At 51.3% G+C, this 19672-nt stretch overlaps 2 protein-coding genes across 35 annotated transcripts in view; one reads left to right on the plus strand and one right to left on the minus strand.

Annotated features, from left to right (window-relative positions):
• Nucleotides 1-4: 4 nt before the first annotated feature.
• Nucleotides 5-16880, plus strand: CD37 (CD37 molecule). Of its 6 annotated transcripts, XM_084961836.1 has the most exons (10): nt 5-109; nt 8197-8263; nt 10157-10231; nt 10329-10401; nt 11487-11611; nt 12248-12322; nt 13925-14029; nt 14681-14917; nt 15327-15410; nt 16475-16880. In XM_084961836.1, the coding sequence occupies exons 1-10, from the start codon at nt 102-104 to the stop codon at nt 16550-16552; spliced, it is 927 nt and encodes a 308-aa protein (XP_084817962.1). In that variant the 5' UTR covers nt 5-101; the 3' UTR covers nt 16553-16880. The 6 variants fall into 6 exon arrangements, with proteins under 6 accessions (XP_084817962.1, XP_084817963.1, XP_084817964.1 ...); XM_084961837.1 differs by lacking the exon at nt 8197-8263; XM_021094729.2 differs by lacking the exons at nt 5-109; nt 8197-8263 and adding an exon at nt 9426-9505.
• TEAD2 (TEA domain transcription factor 2) overlaps nt 16870-19672 on the minus strand; it is a 14147-nt gene continuing 11344 nt past the window's right edge. For 18 of the 29 annotated variants that reach the window (XR_014806575.1, XR_014806573.1, XM_084961720.1 and 15 more), the window contains 3 exons: nt 19052-19213; nt 18145-18297; nt 16870-17649 (listed from right to left, as the gene is read on the minus strand). Coding sequence is in view for 26 of the 29 variants with exons in the window: in XM_084961720.1 (XP_084817846.1) it covers nt 17536-17649; nt 18145-18297; nt 19052-19213 (429 nt within the window). In the remaining 3 variants the exon portion in view is untranslated. The remainder of the gene's footprint in view (nt 17650-18144; nt 18298-19051; nt 19214-19672) is intronic. The other 11 variants (XR_014806574.1, XM_084961730.1, XM_084961731.1 and 8 more) reach the window with 2 other exon arrangements.

Below are 19672 nucleotides of genomic sequence, written 5' to 3' on the forward strand. Positions count from 1 at the left end.
CCCTCTCTTTTCCTTTTCGACCGCGTGCCCAATCCGCTTCCCCCGTCTCTCAGAGGAGTACCTGGTGTGGAGCGTCGGGTTAGCTTCTGATCCCCCAAGCAATGTGGAGGTGAGTCTGAGGTGGGAGGCTTGTTCTTCCCATTCATTCCTTCTTGCCTTCAAAGCTTTGACACTTACTTAAGGCTCCCATACCGCTAGTCAAACCTTAAATATGAACAAGACAGACGGGGACCTTGCCTTCAGAGCATTACACTATCTGCTGGGCTTGCAGAGAGTCAGAAAGCCCAAAGATTTACTTAGGTCAGTGGCTCTCAAACTTTTGGTCTCAGGACTATTTTTAGTCCCTTAAAAATGAAGGACCTGGGAGTTCTCATTGTGGTTCAGCAGTGAGGAAACCAAGTAGTATCCATGAGGATGCAGGTTGGATCCCTGGCCCTGCTCAGTGGGTTAAGGATCCCGCAGTTGCTGTGAGCTGTGATGTAGGTCACAGACTGGCTCAGATCTGGCCTTGGTGTGGCTGTGGCATTGGCTGGCAGCTAAAGCTCCAATTTGACCCCTAGCCTGAGGACTTCCAACTGGTGCAGGTGTGGACCTAAAAAAAAGGGAAAAAAAAGAACAACCCCAATCAAATTATGTGGGTTAAATTTATGTGGATTGTGTTTATATGAGTCATATCTGTGCCATGAAAACTGGGAAATTTCCAAAATATATATTATCAAAAATCCATTTTGTTAACATAAATAACATTTTATAAAATTTTTATTTTTGTTTATTTATTTTTTTGTCTTTTGTCTTTTTGGGGCCGCACCCGCAGCATATGGAGGTTCCCAGGCTAGGGGTCTAATCAGAGCTATAGCTGCTGGCCTACACCACAGCCACAGCAACGCCAGATCCTTAAGTCACTGAGCAAGGCCAGGGATCAAACCTGCAACCTCATGGTTCCTAGTCAGATTCATTTCTGCTGTGCCAGGACAGAAACTCAGGCATAAATAACTCTTTTTTTTTTTTTTTTTGCCTTTCTCTAAGGCCACACCCACGGCATATGGAGGTTCCCAGGCTCAGGGTCTAATGGGAGTTGTAGCCACCGGCCTATGCAGAGCCCCAGCAACACCAGATCCAAGCCGAGTCTGCGACCTGTAACACAGCTCATGGCAACGCTGGATCCTTAACCTGCTGAGCAAGGCAAGGTATCGAACCCGCAACCTCATGCTTCCTAGGCGGATTCCTTAACCACTGAGCTGTGATGGGAACTCCATAAATAACATTTTTAATAGCTATAATTTCACCCAAAAAATAACTTAGTGAAACTATTTTATATCTTTGTGAATCTCTTTAATGCCTGGCTTAATAAAAGACAGTTTGATTCTCATATCTGCTTCTGCAGGGGGCTTGTCAAAATACCTTGTGCTGGAGTTCCCCTCGTGGCTCAGTGGAAGAGAGTCTGACTAGTATCCATGAGAATGCAGATTCCATCCCTGGCCTCAGCTCAGTGGGTTAAGGATCCTGTGTTGGTGTGGCTGTGGTGTAGGCTGGCAGCTTCACCTCTGGTTCAACCCCTAGCCTGGAAACCTCCATATGCTGCAGGTCTCACCCTAAAGAGACAAAAAAAAAAAAAAAAAAAAAAAAGCTTGTGCTGTCACAACATCAAACATCACTGTATACACAGGAGAAAGTGACAGTAAAAAGACAAATAACATATTAATGGGATTATGAAAATAATTTTCACCTCATGAACCCCTGAAAGTGTCTCAGGAACCACCAGTGGTCCCCAGGCCACATTTTGAGAACCACAGGCTTAGATCATTATGACTGAACAAAGAGCTAGAAAGGAAAATGTCCAGGGGCTGAAAGAATACATCACGATCTGGGGAAATTATTCAATCCTTCAACACAGAGACCTCATTTAGAGAGAGTGTCACTGGTCCAAGCTCGTATTTCTCACCACACAACAGGCCAATAAATCTAGAGACGAGTTTTGGGGGCAAGGAATAGCAGAAAGCCAGCAGATGGAGAAAGTGGTGGGCTAGTGTCCCAAAGAACCATCTTACCCCAGTTGGAAATCAGACTTCTTTTATACTAACAGGTGAGGGGCTGTGGCTGGTTGTTGCTGACTTCTTGGTTCTTGCAAGCTCTCCCTGTATGTCTGATCATAATATTCCCGTTAACCTCCAGCAAGATGGTTGTTCTTTTCTGTTTTACAACCTTTTCTCTCTATATGAAATAGAGGAGTGTTGTACTTTTAAAAGTCAGGGCCTTGAGAATGGGTTATCCTGTATACTTCAGGCTGTGGACAACATTGTTTTACAAAAGCGCAGAGCCAGCATGACTAAGCACATTCAACAGAGTACAAGGTTTAGAGCTAAAGGAATAGATCCAGTATGGAGTCAGGCTTGTTCTTCTCTGTTACAAGAAGAGTTGTCTGAGGAAGTAACACTGAAACTGAGACTTGAAGGATGATTTACTAGGTGAACAATGGAATATGAACATCTCAGGCCCTGAGGTTATTTAAAGGCACTGAGAGGCAGGACAGTCTTTGAATTCAACCCATCAAGAAAAATTATCAGTCAATAAATGTTTACTGAATGATGTGCTCTGCATAGCCGTAGACCCTTAGGATACTATTAGGGAAAATATTTTTTTTTTTTTTTTGTCTTTTTGCTATTTCTTGGGCCGCTCCTGCGGCATATGGAGGTTCCCAGGCTAGGGGTCAAATCGGAGCTGTAGCCACCGGCCTACACCAGAGCCACAGCAACGCGGGATCCGAGCCGCGTCTGCAACCTACACCACAGCTCACGGCAACGCCGGATCGTTAACCCACTGAGCAAGGGCAGGGACCGAACCTGCAACCTCATGGTTCCTAGTCAGATTCGTTAACCACTGCGCCACGACGGGAACTCCTAGATTTTACATTCTACTTGCAAAAAGTAGGAAAAACAAATAAGAATTTCCAAGAATAGACATTCCCGTCGTGGCTCAGCGGTTAACGAACCTGACTGGTATCCATGAGGATGCAGGTTTGATCCCTGGCATTGCTCAGGGGGTTAAGGATCCAGCGTTGCCATGAGCTGCGGTGTGGGTCACAGACACCGCTCAGATCCCCCATTGCTGTGGCTGTGGCGTAGGCCAGCAGCTATGGCTCAGATTCAACCCCTAGCCTGGGGACTTCTATATGCCACAGGTGCAGCCCTAAAAAGACAATAATAATTTCCAAGAAGAGGAGTGCTATTAAGAAAGCAAAACAGGAGTGCCTATTGTGGCTCAGTGGTAACAAACCTGACTAGTATCCATGAGGCCATGGGTTCGATCCCTGGCCTTGCTCAGTGGGTTAAGGATCTGGCATTGCCAGTGAGCTGTGGTATAAGTTGCAGATGCAGCTTGGATCTGGTATTGCTGTGGCTGTGGCATAGGCCAGTGGCTACAGCTCCAATTCAACCCTTAGCTTGGGAACTTCCATATATGCTGCATGTGCGGCCCTAAAGAGACAAAAAGAAAAAAAAAAAAGAAAGCAAAACAACGTGTTATGAGGGGCAGAGAGCTGAAGACAGTAGTCAAGAAAGACCTCTCTGAAGAAGTGACATTTGGCAGTCTTGGAGAAGATGAGGAAAGGAGCTAGGAACCGCATGAGGAAGAGAATTCCAGGCAGAGGAAATAGCAGTGACAAAGGCCTGGAGGCAGAAGTGTACTTGACAGGTTCTTGAAAGAGCAAGGAAGCCCATATGTCTGGATTCCAGTGACTGAGGGGAAGAGTAGCCATAGGAAAAGGATGAGAGACGTGGCAGGGGCCAGAGTATTGTATGGCGGCCTTTCTAGATTGTGGTAGGAAGTAGGGGATTTTCTGAGTGAGATAAAAAGCTATTAGAGGGTTCTGAGTCAAGAAGTGATTCATGTTTTAACAGGAGGATCTCTTTGACTTCTGGGCAGACAATAGGATGTGTGGGCTTCTAGTGGCTCCAGGCGTTTCTTGGCTGTATCTGTGTGACTCCAATCTCTGCCTCCGTCTTCTTTTCCTCTAGGAGCATCTCTTCTAAGAACACTGGTCATTAGACGTAGGGTCCACTAAAATAAATAATCCAGGAGTTCCCGTCGTGGCACAGTGGTTAACGAATCTGACTAGGAACCATGAGGTTGCGGGTTCGGTCCCTGGCCTTGCTCAGTGGGTTAAGGATCCGGCGTTGCCGTGAGCTGTGGTGTAGGTTGCAGACGCGGCTCGGATCCCGCGTGGCTGTGGCTGTGGTGTAGGCCAGGGGCTACAGCTCCAATTAGACCCCTAGCCTGGGAACTTCCATATGCCAAGGCAATGGCCCTAGAAAAGGCAAAAAAAATAAAAAAATAAAATAAAATAAGTAATCCAGGATAGTCTCATTTTGAAATCCTTAACTACATCTTCAAAGACCCTTTTCCCAAATAGGATTAAAGGATCTGGCCTGGCTGTGGCTGTGGTGTAGGCCGACAGCTCCGATTAGACCCCTGCCGAGACCAGTTTAGCAGGATGGGTCTGAAGAACGGGTGCTGTGAAACTTAAGGAAAAGGGTTAACATAAAAAAAGACATATTTATCTTAAGTAAAGGTGGGAACCGGGGGGACTCAAGGTCTCAGGGACCAAGCGCACCGCTTCAAGAAAGTGCTCTTGAGGAGGACGTCAAGTGAAGAGGGGGCTATAGGTGGAGGATATAGGGTTTTTTTTTTATTATTTTATAAGTTCTTCTATTATTTTAAAAGCCGCATAGCTGGTAGATGGTTAAGCTTTTGCTCTGACCTTTAGGCATTTAACAGCCATTAGCATTTGAGGAAGCTTGGCGTTAGCTATCTATGCAGAGCATTTCAGAGAATCCTCACTGTGCTTCCGCAGCAAACGGCATGCCTATCTGCGGCAACCCAGCGTGCCTAGGTTTACACCTCGGTTCTCTTTGCTAAAGCATATTCTGCTAACAACCCCTCATAAACCACTTGTGGCCATGAGGTTCCTCTTTCTCTCATTCTTTAGAGGACATATCATGCTCGTGCAAACGGCGTGCCCATCTGTACAGGTCCAGCGTGCCTAGACCATTGCATTATGTCCCATTCAGCTGACCCTATGAATAACTTATGCTTTGTGCTTAAGCTTAAGTCATTCACCAGCACTGCGACTGTTTTTCAAGCAGGAAGATGGGGTAAAGTAAAGCAGGACAAGATGGAGTTTTCAGCATAAAAAAATAGAAGCAAAGAGGCTAAGAAAAGATTGTAGAAACATGTCTTGCGACAGACCCCTAGCCTGGGAACCTCCATGTGCCGCGGGTTTGGCCCTAAAAAGGAAAAAAAAAAAAAAAAAATCAGTGTCGCATTCAGAGGTTCCAGGGTTAGGACAGAGACATATCTTTAGGGGGACCATCTTCAACTCACTACACTAGGTCTGGGGTGAAGACTGAGAATATGTAAACGACTTCCCAGTTGATGCTGATGCTGCCTGGGGACCATGTGCAATGGTGTAGAGAGGTCAAGTAAGATGGGAGCTAAGAATTGACCATGTGGAGTTCCCATCGTGGCACAGCAGAAACCACAAGGACCCACTAGGAACCACAAGGTTGTGGGTTCAATCCCTGGCCCCCGTCAGTGGGTTAAGGATCTGGCGTTGCTGTGAGCTGTGGTGTAGGTCACAGACGCCGCTCAGATCCTATGTTGCTGTGGCTGTGGTGTCGGCCACAGCTGTAGCTCCAATTTGACCCCTAGCCTGGGGACCTCCATATGCCACAGGTGCAGCCCTAAAAAGCAAAAAAAAAAAAAAAAAAAAAAAAAAAAAAAAAAAATTTGACCATGTGGATATCATTGGTGACTTGGACAGAAGTAGCTCTGGTGGATGAGTCAGCCTTATTGGAGGAGATTGAGGGTGGACTCGAACAGAGGAAGTAGAAGCAGTGAGCATAGATACATTTTTAACAGATTTTGTTATCAAGAAGAGGAAGAAGTGGGACGGAGGTATAGAAGAATATATAGTCAATGAATGAGTTTTGTTTTTTGTTTGGTTTTGTTTTCTTTTTTGTCTTTTTGCCGTTTCTTGGGAGGTTCCCAGGCTAGAGGTTGAATCAGAGCTATAGCTGTCGGCCTTCGCCACAGCCACAGCAACGCCAGATCCAAGCCGGCTCTGCGACCTAAACCACAGCTCACAGATAACGCTGGATCCTTATTCCACTGAGAGAGGCCAGGGATCGAACCTGCAACCTCTTGGTTCCTAGTTGGATTCATTTCCACGGCACCACGATGGGAACTCCCTGATCAACTAAGTTTTGGCCAGTGTGCCAGGAACACACAATGGGCAAAGGAAAACTGCATATACACATGCAAAAGAATGAAACTGAACCACCATCCTACACCACTCACAGAAATTAACTTGAAAAGAATTAAAAACTTAAATGTAAGACCTGGAACTGTAAAGGTCCTAGAAGAAAACATAGGGAAACACCTCCTCTAGTTTTGCCAAGTTGGTTTTGGCGATAGTTTATTGGCTAAGAAACCAAAAGCACAGGAAATGAAAGCTAAAATAAACAAGTGAGATTACATCAAACAAAAGAGCTTCTGCATAGCAAAGGAAACAATATAGTGAAAAGGAAACTTTTTCGATTGAAAATGGGAGAAAATATTTGCAAGCCATGTATCTGATAAGGGGTTAATATTCAAATTACATAAAGAACTCATGTTCCTGCTGTGGCCCAGTGGGTTAAGGATCCAGCATCGTCTCTGTGGCAGCTCAGGTTCGACCTCTGGTCCAGAACAGGGCTAAGGGTCTGGCGTGACCATAGCTGTGGTGTAGGTTGCAGCTGCAGCTCAGATTCAGTCCCTGGCCTGGGAACTTTCATATGCCATGGGTGCAACCATTAAAAAAAAAAAAAAATTCATGTAACTCAACAGCAAAAAAGCAAATAACTCAACTTGAAAATGGACAAAGGTCCTGAATAGACATTTTTCCGAAGAAGACACACAAACTGCCAAACGATACATGAAGAAGTGTTCAGCATCACTAATCATGAGGGAAATGCAAATCACAACCGTGAGACATCACCTCATGCTTGTTAGGATGGCTGTTATCAAAAAGACAAGCGATATTGGAGTTGCCATCATGGCTCAGAGGTTAACGAACCCAGCTAGGATCCATGAGGATGCGGGTTTGATCCCTGGCCTCACTCAGTGGGTTAAGGATCTGGCCATTGCCATGAGCTGTGGTGTAGGTCACAGACGCAGCTCAGATCCTGCCTGGCTGTGGCTGTGGCTGTGGTGCAGGCCGGCAGCTGTAACTCCGATTCAGCCCCTAGCCTGGGAACTTACATATGCTGTGGGTGTGGCCCTAAAAACAAAAAAACAAACAAACAAAAAAGAAAGATAAGAGACACCAAGTGTTGGCGAGGATGTGGCAAAAAGGAACGCTGGTGTACTGCTATGGGAATGTAAATTGGTACAGCCACCGTAGAAGACAGTATGGTGGTTCCTCAAAAAATTAAAACCCAGAGTTCCCATCGTGGCTCAGTGGTTAACAAATCCAACTAGGAACCATGAGGTTGCGGGTTCAATCCTTGGCCTTGCTCAGTGGGTTAAGGATCTGGCATTGCCGTGAGCTGTGGTGTAGGTTGCAGATGCGGCTTGGATCCCTTGTTGCTGTGGCTCTGGTGTAGGCCAGCAGCAACAGCTCCAATTGGACCCCTAGCCTGGGAACCTCCATATGCCACAGGAGCGGCCCCAGAAATGGCAAAAAGACAAAAAAAAATAAATAAATAAAAGTCAACCACTCTGTGCTTCAGTGATCCCACTCCTGGGTATAGACCCAAAGGAAATGACATCAATATCTTCAAAAGATATCCGTAGAGTCATGTACATTGCAGCATTATTCACAATAGCCAAGATAAAAAAAGAAATATAAATGTCCTTCGACAGGTGACTGGATCAGGAAAGGTTAGATGAATATATACACATACCCCCAACCCATATATATATATATATATATATATATATATATATATATATATGACACATATATATGACATATATATTATATATGATTTATATATCACAATGGAATATTATTCAGCCATAAAAAAAGAAAATCCTGCCATTTAGGACAATATGGAAGAACCCAGAGGGCATTATGCTAGGTGAAATTACAAGAGAGAGAAAGACAAATACTGGTACTCTTTATATATAGCATCTTTTTTTTCCTCCATTTTTTTAAAGGCCAATTTCAGGAGTTCCTGCTGTGGCACAACAGGATCAGCAACATCTTGGGAGTGCTGGGATGCAGGTTTGATCCCCAGCCCCACACAGCGTTAAGGATCCGGTGTTGCCACAGCTGCGGCTTAGGTAGAAACTGCAGCTTGGATCTGATCTGTGGCCCTAGAACTCCATATGCCATGGGGTGGCCAGAAAAGAAAAGACAGACAATTAAAAAGGCCAATTTCGTAGAAACAGAAACAGAGAGTGGTTGTCGGGGGTTGGGGAGTAGAGAAAATGGGAGACGTAGGTCTGTGGATGTAAACGTTCAGTTGTAAGAAAAGCAAGCTGTGATCTGAGGAGCGAACATCCAGCGTGGTGCCTGTAGTTAATGATACAGTAGTGTGTGCTGGAAACGTGCTTAGCTCTTAAGTGTTCTCACCACACATACTCATACCCATGGTTTCCTCTGTGAGATGTGGATGTGTCCATTCTCTTGAGCTTGATAATCACCATGCTGCACGCTTTAAATATATAAAGTTATGGTTGGCAGTTATTCCTCAACAAAGTTGGGGGAAGAAAGCAAGCCCAGGGCGTTCCCTGCTGGTCTAGTGGTTCGGATTCACCGCTTTCAGCACCGCGGCCCACGTTCAATCCCTGGTCTGGGAACCGAGATCCCATATCAAGCCATTGCATGTTGTGGCCAAAAAAGAGACAAGCCCAGAGTCAAAAATCAGAATAGTATTAATATGAATTGATTTTGATGACATTCTTAAGAAAATAAGTTACAATGGGAGCCTTCAGGGGGAAAACAGTGGATGAGATGGCTCAGAAGGGAGAGAGGGTACAGGCTCTTTAAGAGGGTCTGGCTTTCCAGGTCCTGGGCAAACGTCAGGATGCTGGGAACATCCACAATGTTGGGAATCTGTGGGTGCTGGGGACCTGACAAAAGTGCGGAGTCTGCGGGGCATCGGGAGAGCCTTCCAAGGCTGCTGGGAATGCATCTGAGACCTAGGGAGGATAGGGTATTGCAAACCCAGTTCTAAAAGCCAAGGTGCTGGGCTCGATCCTGACTCCCGTGGGGCCTCCTCCCCTTGGGGCCTCACTGCAGAAGCAGGAAGTACTGCCCGAGGCTCAGCTTCCGCTCTGGGTGTTTTGGTACTGCCAAGTCACCCCCTTCGCACCGGGGACCTTCCCACCGGGGGCTCGCTGCACTTTCACTTCCCCCAGGTGCCCAGCCCCTGCCCCAGCTCAGGAGCACCTTGGTCTTCAAACTGGTTGCCAAGAGCACATCGCAGACTCGGAGAGAAGGGCCATGACCAGTGATGGGAAGGTGGGGCAGATCAACAGAGAAAGGGGGACAGGCAGGCAGAGAGAAGGGGCCACAAACCCAGAGGAGAGGGGACAGAGACCTGGGAAGGGGGCGGGGGATGGGGGGGGGGGGACGGGATGACAAGACCCAAAGGGAATAAAGATCCAGAGAGAAAAGAACAGAGAGCCAGGGAGAGGAGACGGGAGCCCCCGCGGGGACAGAGGTGGCTGCAGAGGTGGCAGTGCTTTATAGACGGTGAGGTCAGAGTGTCTATGAGGTCGGCCACTGTCCAGAGCCAACCTGGGGTCCTGGTGCCCAGAGTAGTGGGTGGAAGTAGATCCGGATTTCTTGTGGGTCCCCACCCCCAGCCTGAGCCATGGAGACCTGGGAGGGACTGCACGGCATGTCCTTGGGGCCCACAAATCCCAAGGCCCCTCTGGTAGGGGTGTGCGTCCCAGTGGGACAGGTGAGGGAGACAGGGAGACACCAAAGAAAGTGGCCTCGCCTGTCAAGGGCGGGGTGGGGCTCTATGCTCGACTTCCTCTTTCTCGGAGTTCTTCCTTTCTCCTCTCTCTCCCTCCCTCTCTCTCACCCGGCCTCTCTTTCTGCCTGTGTCCCCTGCTGCCAACACCCCTTCTGTTGTGTTCCTCCCACTGGTCTTGTCCCCTCTAGGAGAAGATGTCGGCCCAGGCCAGCTGCCTCAGCTTCATCAAGTACCTCCTGTTCGTTTTCAACCTCTTCTTCTTCGTGAGTTGCCTCCCGGCTCCCCAGCCCCTGTCGCAGCCACCTGCCTTCCTCCCAGCCCCCTTTCCCCCGAAGCCACATTCTCGTCTCCTCTCCCCAGGTCCTAGGCAGCCTTATTTTCTGCTTCGGCATCTGGATACTCATTGATAAGACCAGCTTCGTGTCCTTTGTGGGTAAGGAGGCTGGGGCAGCCTGGGGGGGACTTCCTGGAGCAGGCGCGAACGGGGCTCCCCTCCAAGGCACCTCCTGGGGTCTCCCTTGTCCCAAAGAGGTCCGTGGTGCCCAGCTCCCTGGTCTAACCCCAGGCTCTGCTCCTCCACTTGCTGTGGCCACAACTCCTTGAACCTCAGCTTCCTCCTCTGGCGAATGCATTGTGTACATACCAATAATACTAATAATAGCCATTTCTCAGGCCCGTCCTATGTGTCAGCTCTTATGCACATGCCCATCAGATTCTCCCATAAGGAGTTCCTCTTGTGGCTCAGTGGTTAACTGATCCGACTAGTATCCATGAGGACACAGGTTTGACCCCTGGCCTTACTCAGTGAGTTAAGGATCTGATGTTGCCGTGAGCTGTGGTGTAGGTCGCAGATGTGGCTCAGATCCTGAGTGGATGTGGCTGTGGTGTAGGCCGGCAGCTGCAGCTCCAATTCGACCCCTAGTCTGGAACTTCCATATGCCGTGGGTGCGGCCCTAAAAAGAAAAAAGATTCTCCCATAAAGCTTCCCTCTCCTGAGGTTCAGAGAGGGGAGGCCACTTCCTGCAGGTCACACAGCAAGGTAGTAAAACAGCAGATTAACACTAATAATTGTAGGAAAATAATACTGGGGCAATAGTCAAAATCCTCATAGCTCCTATGTATTAAATATTTGCCCTGTGTAGAGGACCAGACTGAACACATGCCTCCCATGTGTCCCTCAGAACAACCCTAGGAAACAGATATCATTATCCCCTTGGCCTCAGAAAGGTTTAGGTGATGAATCCAATGTCACAGAACAAGTGATGGGATGGAAACTACTGGGGGATGAAGGAGGAAAGAGACTAAGAGCAAGAGGGAGAGACAGAAACCAGGAAGAAAGAGGGCCAGAGACCCAGAAAGAAGGGAACACAGACCCGGAGAAAAGGGGGCAGGGGCCAGGGGCCAGAAAGAACCCCCCCCCCAAGGTTACTGTTCCCCACTGGCAGGGGCGTGTGGAGAATGGGGCTGCCTGGAGCTGCGCACACAGAGCCCAATGTCACTGCCTCTCGCCTCCCCTAGGCTTGTCCTTCGTGCCCTTGCAGATCTGGTCCAAGGCCCTGGCCATCTCAGGAATCCTCACCATGGGCCTTGCCCTCCTGGGCTGTGTGGGGGCCCTGAAGGAGTTCCGCTGCCTGCTGGGCCTGGTGAGTGCCCCACCCCCTCCCCATCCCTAGATCACTCCCTGCCCTCAGATAGAGCCCTGGGAGTTCCTGCTGTGGTGCACTAGGTTAAGAATCCAACTGCAGGAGTTCCCTTCGTGGCACAGCAGAAACAATCCAACTAGGAACCGTGAGGCTGCGGGTTAAATCCCTGGCCTAGCTCAGTGGGTTAAGGATCTGACCTTGCCGTGAGCTGTGGTGTAGGTCGCAGACATGGCTTGGATCTGACATTGCTGTGGCTGTGGCGAAGGCCTGCAACCTACAGCTCCAATTAGACCCCTAGCCTGGGAACCTCCACATGCCACTAGGTGTAGCCCTAAAAAGACAAAAAAAAAAAAAAAAAAAAAATCCAGCTGCAGTGGCTCAGGTCGCTGTGGAGGTGTTGGATCCAGGCCCAGCCCAGCACAGTGGGTTAAAGGATCCAGCATTGCCATAGCTGGGGCATAGGTCACAGCTTGGTGTAGGTCACAGCTGTGGCTCAGATTCAATCCCTGGCCCAGTAATTTCCATATGCCTCAGGAATGGCCATAAAATTAAAACTATATGTAGAGAGAGGCCTGGCAGCCCCTTCATCCTGGGGAGGGGTTCAGCCTGAGCTTTCCACTCTGCCCCCCTCGCCAGTATTTTGGGGCACTGCTGCTCCTGTTTGCCACGCAGATCACCCTGGGAATCCTCATCTCCACGCAGCGAGTCCAGGTGAGCTCACTTTCTCCTCCCCCTCCCCTAGCTAGTGGGTGGGTAGGGGGGTCATCAGAGGAAGCGAGTAACAAAGGCAGACAGACGGGGTGGACGTAGACAAAGAAATAACAGTGAGAAATAGTGAAGATAAAGACACAGAAAGCCAGACAGACTTTTTGTTGTTGTCTTTTGTCTTTTTAGGGCCGCCCCTGCAGCATATGGAGGTTCCCAGGCTAGGGGTCCAATCAGAGCTGCAGCTGCCGGCCTACGCCACAGCCACAGCAATGTGGGATCCGAGCTGCGTCGGTGACCTACACCACAGCTCACGGCAACGCCAGATCCATAACCCACTGAGCAAGGCCAGGGATCGAACCCACTTCCTCATGGTTGCTCGTCGGGTTCATTAACCACTGAGCCACGACAGGAACTCCCCAGAGAGAGACATTTACAGAGAATGGTAGAGACACGAGAGAGAGAGAGAGAGAGAGAGAGAGAGAGAGAAAGCGAGGGTCAGAGAAAGACTCAACTACACAGTCAAAGGAAGAGAAACGGAGATCCAAAGGGAAACAGGAGAGAGAGAGAAAAGAAAAAGAAAGAAAGAGAGAAAGAGAGAAAGAAAGAAAGAAAGAAAGAAAGAAAGAAAGAAAGAAAGAAAAGAAAGAAAGAAAGAAAGAAAGAAAGAAAGAAAGAAAAGAAAGAGAGAAAGAGAGAAAGAGAGAAAGAGAGAAAGAGAGAAAGAAAGAAAGAAAGAAAGAAAGAAAGAAAAGAAAGAAAGAAAGAAAGAAAGAAAGAAAGAAAGAAAGAAAGAAAGAAAGAAAGAAAGAAAGAAAAAGAAGGAAGGACCCACCACTTGGAGAAACAGAAGGCTCCAAGAAAAAGAAAGAAGCCTAATGAGACCGTGGGAGAGAGCAGAGGAATGGAAAGACAGATGGTGGAAACCGGCAGAGAGGAGCTCCCATTGTGGCTCAGAGGGTTACAACCTGACTAGTATCCATGAGGATGCAGGTTCGATCCTTAGTCTCACTCAGTGGGTTAAAGATCTGGCATTGCCCTGAGCTGTGGTGAGGGTCACAGACGCAGCTCAGATCCCGCTGCTCTGGCTGTGGCGTAGGTTGCTAAGCCACAGCTGCAGCTCAGATTTGGCCCCTAGCCCGGGAATTTCCATATGCTCCAGGCGCTGTCCTGAAAAAGAAAAAAAAGAAACCAGCCATGGAGTTCCCTTCAAAGCTCGGCAGTTAACGAATCCGACTAGGATTCATGAGGATTCTGGTTAGATCCCTGGCCTTGCTCAGTGGGTTAAGGATCCGGCGTTGCGGTGAGCTGTGGTGTACACCTGCATCTACAGCTCCGATTAGACCCCTAGCCTGGGAACCTCCATGTGCCGCGGGAGCGGCCCTAAAAAGCAAAAGATAATAATTAATTCAAAAACTTTAAAAAAAATTAAAAGAAACCAGCAGAGATTTTCAGGGATAGAGACATAGCAAGCCATTTGTTGAAAAACCAATGCAGACAAGCCATTCAGGGAGCACCTGAGGCTGAGTGGTTGGAGTGGGTTGGGGCGGATGGCCATGAGGAGGCGGGTGGAGGGGGGGGGGTCCAGCCTCACTCTGGGCCTCTCAGCTGGTGCGGAAAGTGAAGGACATCGTGCTGAAGACCATCCAGAACTACCGCGTCCACCCAGAGGAGACAGCGGCCGAGGAGAGTTGGGACTACGTGCAGTTTCAGGTGCGTGAGGCTGCCTCCCTCCAGCTCTGGGACTCAGATGTGGCTCAGCTCTCTGCGTGGAAGATTCCGCCCCAACGTGACCCGGGCCCCCAGCTCAAGGGCTCTAATGTAACCCTACCTACCTAAGGTACCTTCTGCCTGACAGAGCTGGGCCTTCACATGATAACAGAACTGGCCCCAAGGTGGCCCAATAGTTCCCAAACCCCACAGTGGCTCCGCCCCCTGCCTCGACAGGACTCCGCCCTCAGCCCCAAGGCCCTAGCATGCCCTACTCCCGGCCCAGTTGTGACTCTGCCTCTCAAGGGACCCGGCACAAGTGAGACTCCATTCCCTGGTCACTCACATGATCCCGCCCTCTCATCCACTTGTCCCCTAGCTGAGGCTGAATTGCACTGCCTACCCGCATCCACAGCATGATTCTGCAGCTCCTCCTCCAGCCCCCTGACCTCCTCACCCCATCATGACTCTTCTCTTCCAACTTCATGTTCCCTTAATGTCCCCTGGCCTGGCGTGACCCCAGTGCAGCCCACAGTCCCCTACCCTGCACCCACCACTTAGCCCTCTACTCCCCAATACGATCTCACACCCATCACCTAGTCCCCTGGCCCATCCCTCCAGTCGCTGTTCGTCTGATTCTTGTCCCTCCCCCAGCTGCGCTGCTGCGGCTGGAACTCTCCTCGGGATTGGTTCCGTATCCCCACCCTGAGGAGCAACGAGTCGGACGTGCACCTCGTGCCCTGCTCCTGCTATAACTCATCCGCGACCAACGACTCTGCAATCTTCGATACGTTCTACTTGTCCCAGTTCAGCCGGCCCAGACCACAGGCGCAGTCCGGACACAATGCAGACATTTGCGTGGTCCCTGCAAACAGCCACATCTACAGAGAGGTGGGGAGGATTTGGAGCCATTAGAAAGGGAAGAAGCCTGTGGGAGGGATAATGCCCCTGGGAGGGGCTTGGTCCCTATAAGCTGAGCGGTAGGATCTTGGAGGGGTCTGACAGTAGGGTGGGGTTACTAGAAGGATGGGTACTACGGGAGGGCCAGAGCCCCTACATGGGGCGGGGTGTTTTGGAAGGGCGAGGTCTAAAGAAAAGGCCTAAGCGAAAAGTCGGGACCTGTAACGCTGATGCTTGGGGAGGGGAAGGCTTGGGCCCGCTGAAGAGGAGAGACGGCGATAACCAGGAAAGCGAGGCAGTGCCCGAAGGAGGGGTTAGGGCTGGCCCGAGAACAGTGGACCAGGGCTTGAGGACGAAACCCAAAAAGAACCCTACCGATAACGTCTCTTTGCATCCCTAGGGCTGCGAGGGGAGCCTCAACAACTGGTTGCACAACAACCTCATCTCTATAGTGGGCATTTGTCTCGGCGTCGGTCTACTCGAGGTGATCTGGTCCCGCCCCTACCCGCGACTGGCTTAGACGGCCCCGCCCCAGGCTGCGCGTCCAACCAGTCTCTGGGGGAAGGCGCGCGCGTGATGGAAAGTCAGTCAACCCAGACCCCCCCGCCCCCGCTGCCGCCCCCGGGGTGTAGGGAGGCCCAGCCGCTGTGAGCCCTGATTGGTTGCACGGAGGGGCCAGGCGTTCCCTCCCTTTCTCGCGAGGCTCCCATTGGCCCTCCTTGGCGGTTCAGTCTCCCGCTATTGGCCGCAACATCCCTCCCCTTTCCCCGCAGGTGAGTGCGGCGGGGCTGAGCTTTCTAGTACCTCGCAGCATGTTCCACCGGGAACCCCAGCCGCAGGTCCCTTGTGCCTACTGTTCGAGCCCCAGGCCCGGCCCAAACACTGATGGCTGCTGCGGGCGCTGCGGTGTGCTGAGCAGCAGCGGGCGTAGCTGCAGCCTGTGGGGTGGCTGGGGCCTGGCGGGTGCCTGCCCCAACTGGGGAGACAGGGCCCCGCAGGGCAAGCTGCCCATGACTCTGGGGCCCTGGCCGCTTTGGGATCAAGACGAGGAACATCTTGAGACCGGGAGTACAGGCGCGGAGGTGGTAGCCGAGGTGGAATTTGAGGCCAAGATGGAGAGGGAGATAGATGAGCCTCCGGAATAAAAGCCCCTGGGCGTGCTCCGAATCTCACTCCTTCTCAGACTCTAGACCTGCGCTAGACGCAGCTGAGTTCCCCCTACCCTACTCCCCTTCCTGCTTCAACTCTGCTCCCAGTCCTCCCGGCCCGCCCGCCGTCTCTGATGTCCTGCCCAATGACCTCTTGCCCTTTTACTCTTAATTCCATCCCACGCTCCACTGCTATTATCTTCCCTGACCCGGACTTCCACAACCAGGCCCAGTTCTCCCTCTGGTCCCGCCCATCTTCTACCTACTCCCTTCTCCACCGCTCCAGGGATGCAGCCCCAGTTTTCTTCCTCCGGCCCCACCCCGTTTCCTCCCCCAATATGCCGCCCCACTTCCCCCTGCACCCACTCGACCTCTCTGACCAAGTCTCCTTTCTCTATAGCTCAGCTTCATGACGCTGTCCATGTTCCTGTGCAGAAACCTGGACCATGTCTACGACCGGCTTGCTCGGTACCGCTAGGCCCCACCCTTCCCGAAGCCCCGCCCTGACCCCCTCAAGTGCCTGGGCCTTTAGTTCCCTGGAGCCAGTAAATATTAGTTTAATCCCCACTTCGCCCCAGCCACTGGGCCCTTCTGCCTCCTCATTCCCCCACCCCCATCCCCAGCCCAGATGTCTGCCAGACCCGCGGCAGTCGGCAGTCAGCTCTCCCGCGGGGCCTGGGGTTTCCGGCCACCAGCTTCCTGCCCCTAAAGATACCCCATTTCCTTGCTTCATGTATCAGCTTACCATCTCCCACGAGATTTTTTTTCGCCCAAACCCCAAATAAATCCCCTGCGTTTTGGTAAAATAGCTTTATCCTCTGTCAAAATACAAACCAACACACTTTGAGGGGAGGGGAGGAGGGGGAGGCAACAGTCTAGCCCCACGGCTCATTTAGAAGAAAGAGGGCATGAGATTAGAAGTCTCACCCCCTGCTTGCCCAGCTGAGAAAAAGTCACGACCCTAACACCCACTTATAAATATCTCTTGTTATATTAAAAAAAAAAAAATATTTCCAGGGCCCACTGGCTCTGCTCCTGCACAGAAAGGGTTAACCTGCAATATTTGATATCAGGGTCCCTGGGGTAGGGCTGGTAAGGAGAGGCAGGTTTGGGTGGGGGGGACACAGAGAGAGACAAGCCAATGTGTAAATAGGGTCCTCCAAAACAGAGGAGGGGAGGGCGCCTGTCAGAGACAGAAAGCAGGGCTGTCCCAGGGCTTGTCTCACTCCTGTCCCCAGTGTCTAATGCTCTGGAGTGATCTGTCCTTTCAGGCACCCCTGTGAGGTCCCCAAATCAGGATCCATCCTCTCTTCTCAGTCGCAGCCCATGCAACTCACCACCCAGCTTTTAAGGCCCTAACCGGGAGCAGCCCCCTCCCCAAGTAAGAAGCGTGAGAAAAGCTGGAAGTCCTTCTCGGGAGGAGGGCATTCCGGGGGTGAGCCACTCTGGGGGGGTCCCCCTTCAGTCCCTGACCAGGCGGTAAATGTGGTGCTGGGCCCCCCGCTCACTGGTGGAGACCTCGAAGACGTAGGCGGTGCAGAGCAGCAGTTCCTGGGTGTCTCTGTTTGTCACCACCTGCCGAGGAGGCCAGGAGAACGGGTTTAAGCTTAGAAGGGAGGGCAGGGAAGGGGACCCAGGAGAGTGGTCCCCACCATGTCATGTTCCCCCAGTTAAAGGGGATGCCCAACACGGCTGGTTCCAGGTCTGAGGGTCAGCAGTGAGCGGCTTCCCATCAGATGGTATCTCATGTTACAGGGTCAAGGGGGTCCCCAGCACATTACCCTCCCCAAAGTTAAAGGGGATCCTACCATATCATGTCCCCTGGGCTAAGCTTAGTTCCCAGTGAAGGGGGTCCCCCAGGCTGAAGATCCATTGTGAGGCAGGTGGGTTCCCAGTGTAGCCGGATCCCCTTTAATGAGGATGCTGTGGCATTCCCACCATGTCACTTCCCTAGTCAAAGGGGTCCCCTAGGCTAAGGGTCAAGTGTGAGGCGCCCACTGTGTCAGTTCCCGAGGTGAAGGGTCCCCTCCACATCGGGGTCCCTGCTCAGGCGCAAGCACAGCGCATCACCTGGAGGATGGTGAAGTTCTCCAGGACGCTGTTCATCATATAGCGCTCGGGCAGCTGCCGCAGCTTGTGCAGGAAATTCACCAGGTACTCGCACATGGGTGAGCGCAACAGGCGGTACACGAACCTCCCGTCCTCCAGCTGGGCACGCTCCGTCTGAACCATGGGAGTGGGGAGGACAATGACTTAGACACAGGGGTCACCCCAGAAACTGAGCCCCACTCCGTGCCATCTTCCCTCCACTGCCCCACCCGCGGACTAGAGATGGGACCCAGAACCCTCAGGGGCCCACCTCAGAGTCACTGAGCCTGCAACCAGGCACCCTTCAGATTCTCAAAGCTGTGCTCAACGGAAATGAATCCAACTAGTATCCATGAGGATGCAGGTTCGATCTCTGGCCACTTGCTGTGGCTGTGGTGTTGGCCGGCAGCTGTAGCTCTGATTGGACCCCTAGCCTGGGAACCTCCATGTGCTGTGGTTGTAGCCATATAAAGACTCCCCCCAAAAAGCTGTACTCTGAACTCCTGACCTCCAGGCCCTCAAATACCTTAAAAACCTCCAAAGACCCCTCCATGAGATGAGGGCCTTCCTCTGCAACCCCGAAGTGTGACCCCTGAACCTCCTTGCCCTGCAGTATCTTCATGTCCACAAGGACCTTCTGATTCTTAGTGACTCTAAAGCTCTGAACCACACCTTATCTTTAAACCCTCAAAGTGACACCTCTCGGTGACTCTGACACTCTGGATTAGCTCTAAGCCCATGCACTAAAGGGGCTGAAACCCCACCCCCACCCCACCCCCCACTGGGCAGACCCCCAAAGGCCTGAGCTATCCTGGCACCTAGTCTGCAGCCCCAAAGTGGCAGATGGCTAGGTGCTCACCCGCCCAGAGCTCCACCCCTCCAGCCTCACCTCCACCTTCTCCACCACCTGCTTGCCAAAGGAGCAGACCTTGGAGGAACAGGTGAGGGTCATGTGCTCCAGGCTCTCGTACTGGCTGCTCACTCCATAGAAGCCACCGCTACTGCCGCTGGCCCCCACCTCCTCGCCACTCGGGCCCCAGTTCAGGTCCGCCTGGGGGGTGGGGAGGCACGGGTAAGTTGGAGGGGATGTCCCTTATAAACGACAGGATGTCCCTTCTAAAGTGGGAATCCTGATCCATGGCCTGGTGTCTCCCGTTGCCTTGCAGTTGCCCATCTCAACTCCTCAGTATTCAGAGCCCCCACTTCTCCATGGGCCAGTTTCTGAAGAAGACCCACCATTCCTTCCATCAGTGTTAAAGATGTCTGGGTCCCCAAATGGCCCTGCCCCTCTCGCCCTGGTAACTGCCCCACCAAAGAGGCCCTGGAATTCAACTTTTTCTCCTGAAGCCCACAGCTTAGGAGTTCAGCCCCTTCCAAGGGCCTGGTTACTAAGGAAGCAATTATTCCCTAGCAACCAGAGGTGCTTGCTCAGAGCCCTTCAGGATAGTGGTTGCTAAGGCACGTGGCTACTCCCTAGCAACAGAGCCAGGTGAGGCCCAGGGAAGCCTGA

The sequence above is a fragment of the Sus scrofa genome, chromosome 6, assembly GCF_054392235.1.
Source record: "Sus scrofa isolate SSC_HxYL_T2T_F1_AM1 chromosome 6, Sscrofa_HxYL_maternal_Yorkshire_Landrace_v2.0, whole genome shotgun sequence".
In the NCBI taxonomy this organism is placed as follows: domain Eukaryota; kingdom Metazoa; phylum Chordata; class Mammalia; order Artiodactyla; family Suidae; genus Sus; species Sus scrofa.

Excerpts from the sequence above, each read along its gene's own strand:
- CD37 (XM_084961839.1), top strand. The coding sequence starts at position 9,861 with ATGGAGACCTGGGAGGGACTGCACGGCATGTCCTTGGGGCCCACAAAT. Across the intron at positions 14,918-15,326 it reads ACAGCCACATCTACAGAGAG|GGCTGCGAGGGGAGCCTCAA; the intron begins GTGGGGAGGATT and ends TTGCATCCCTAG. Across the intron at positions 15,411-15,699 it reads TCGGCGTCGGTCTACTCGAG|GTGAGTGCGGCGGGGCTGAG; the intron begins GTGATCTGGTCC and ends CTTTCCCCGCAG.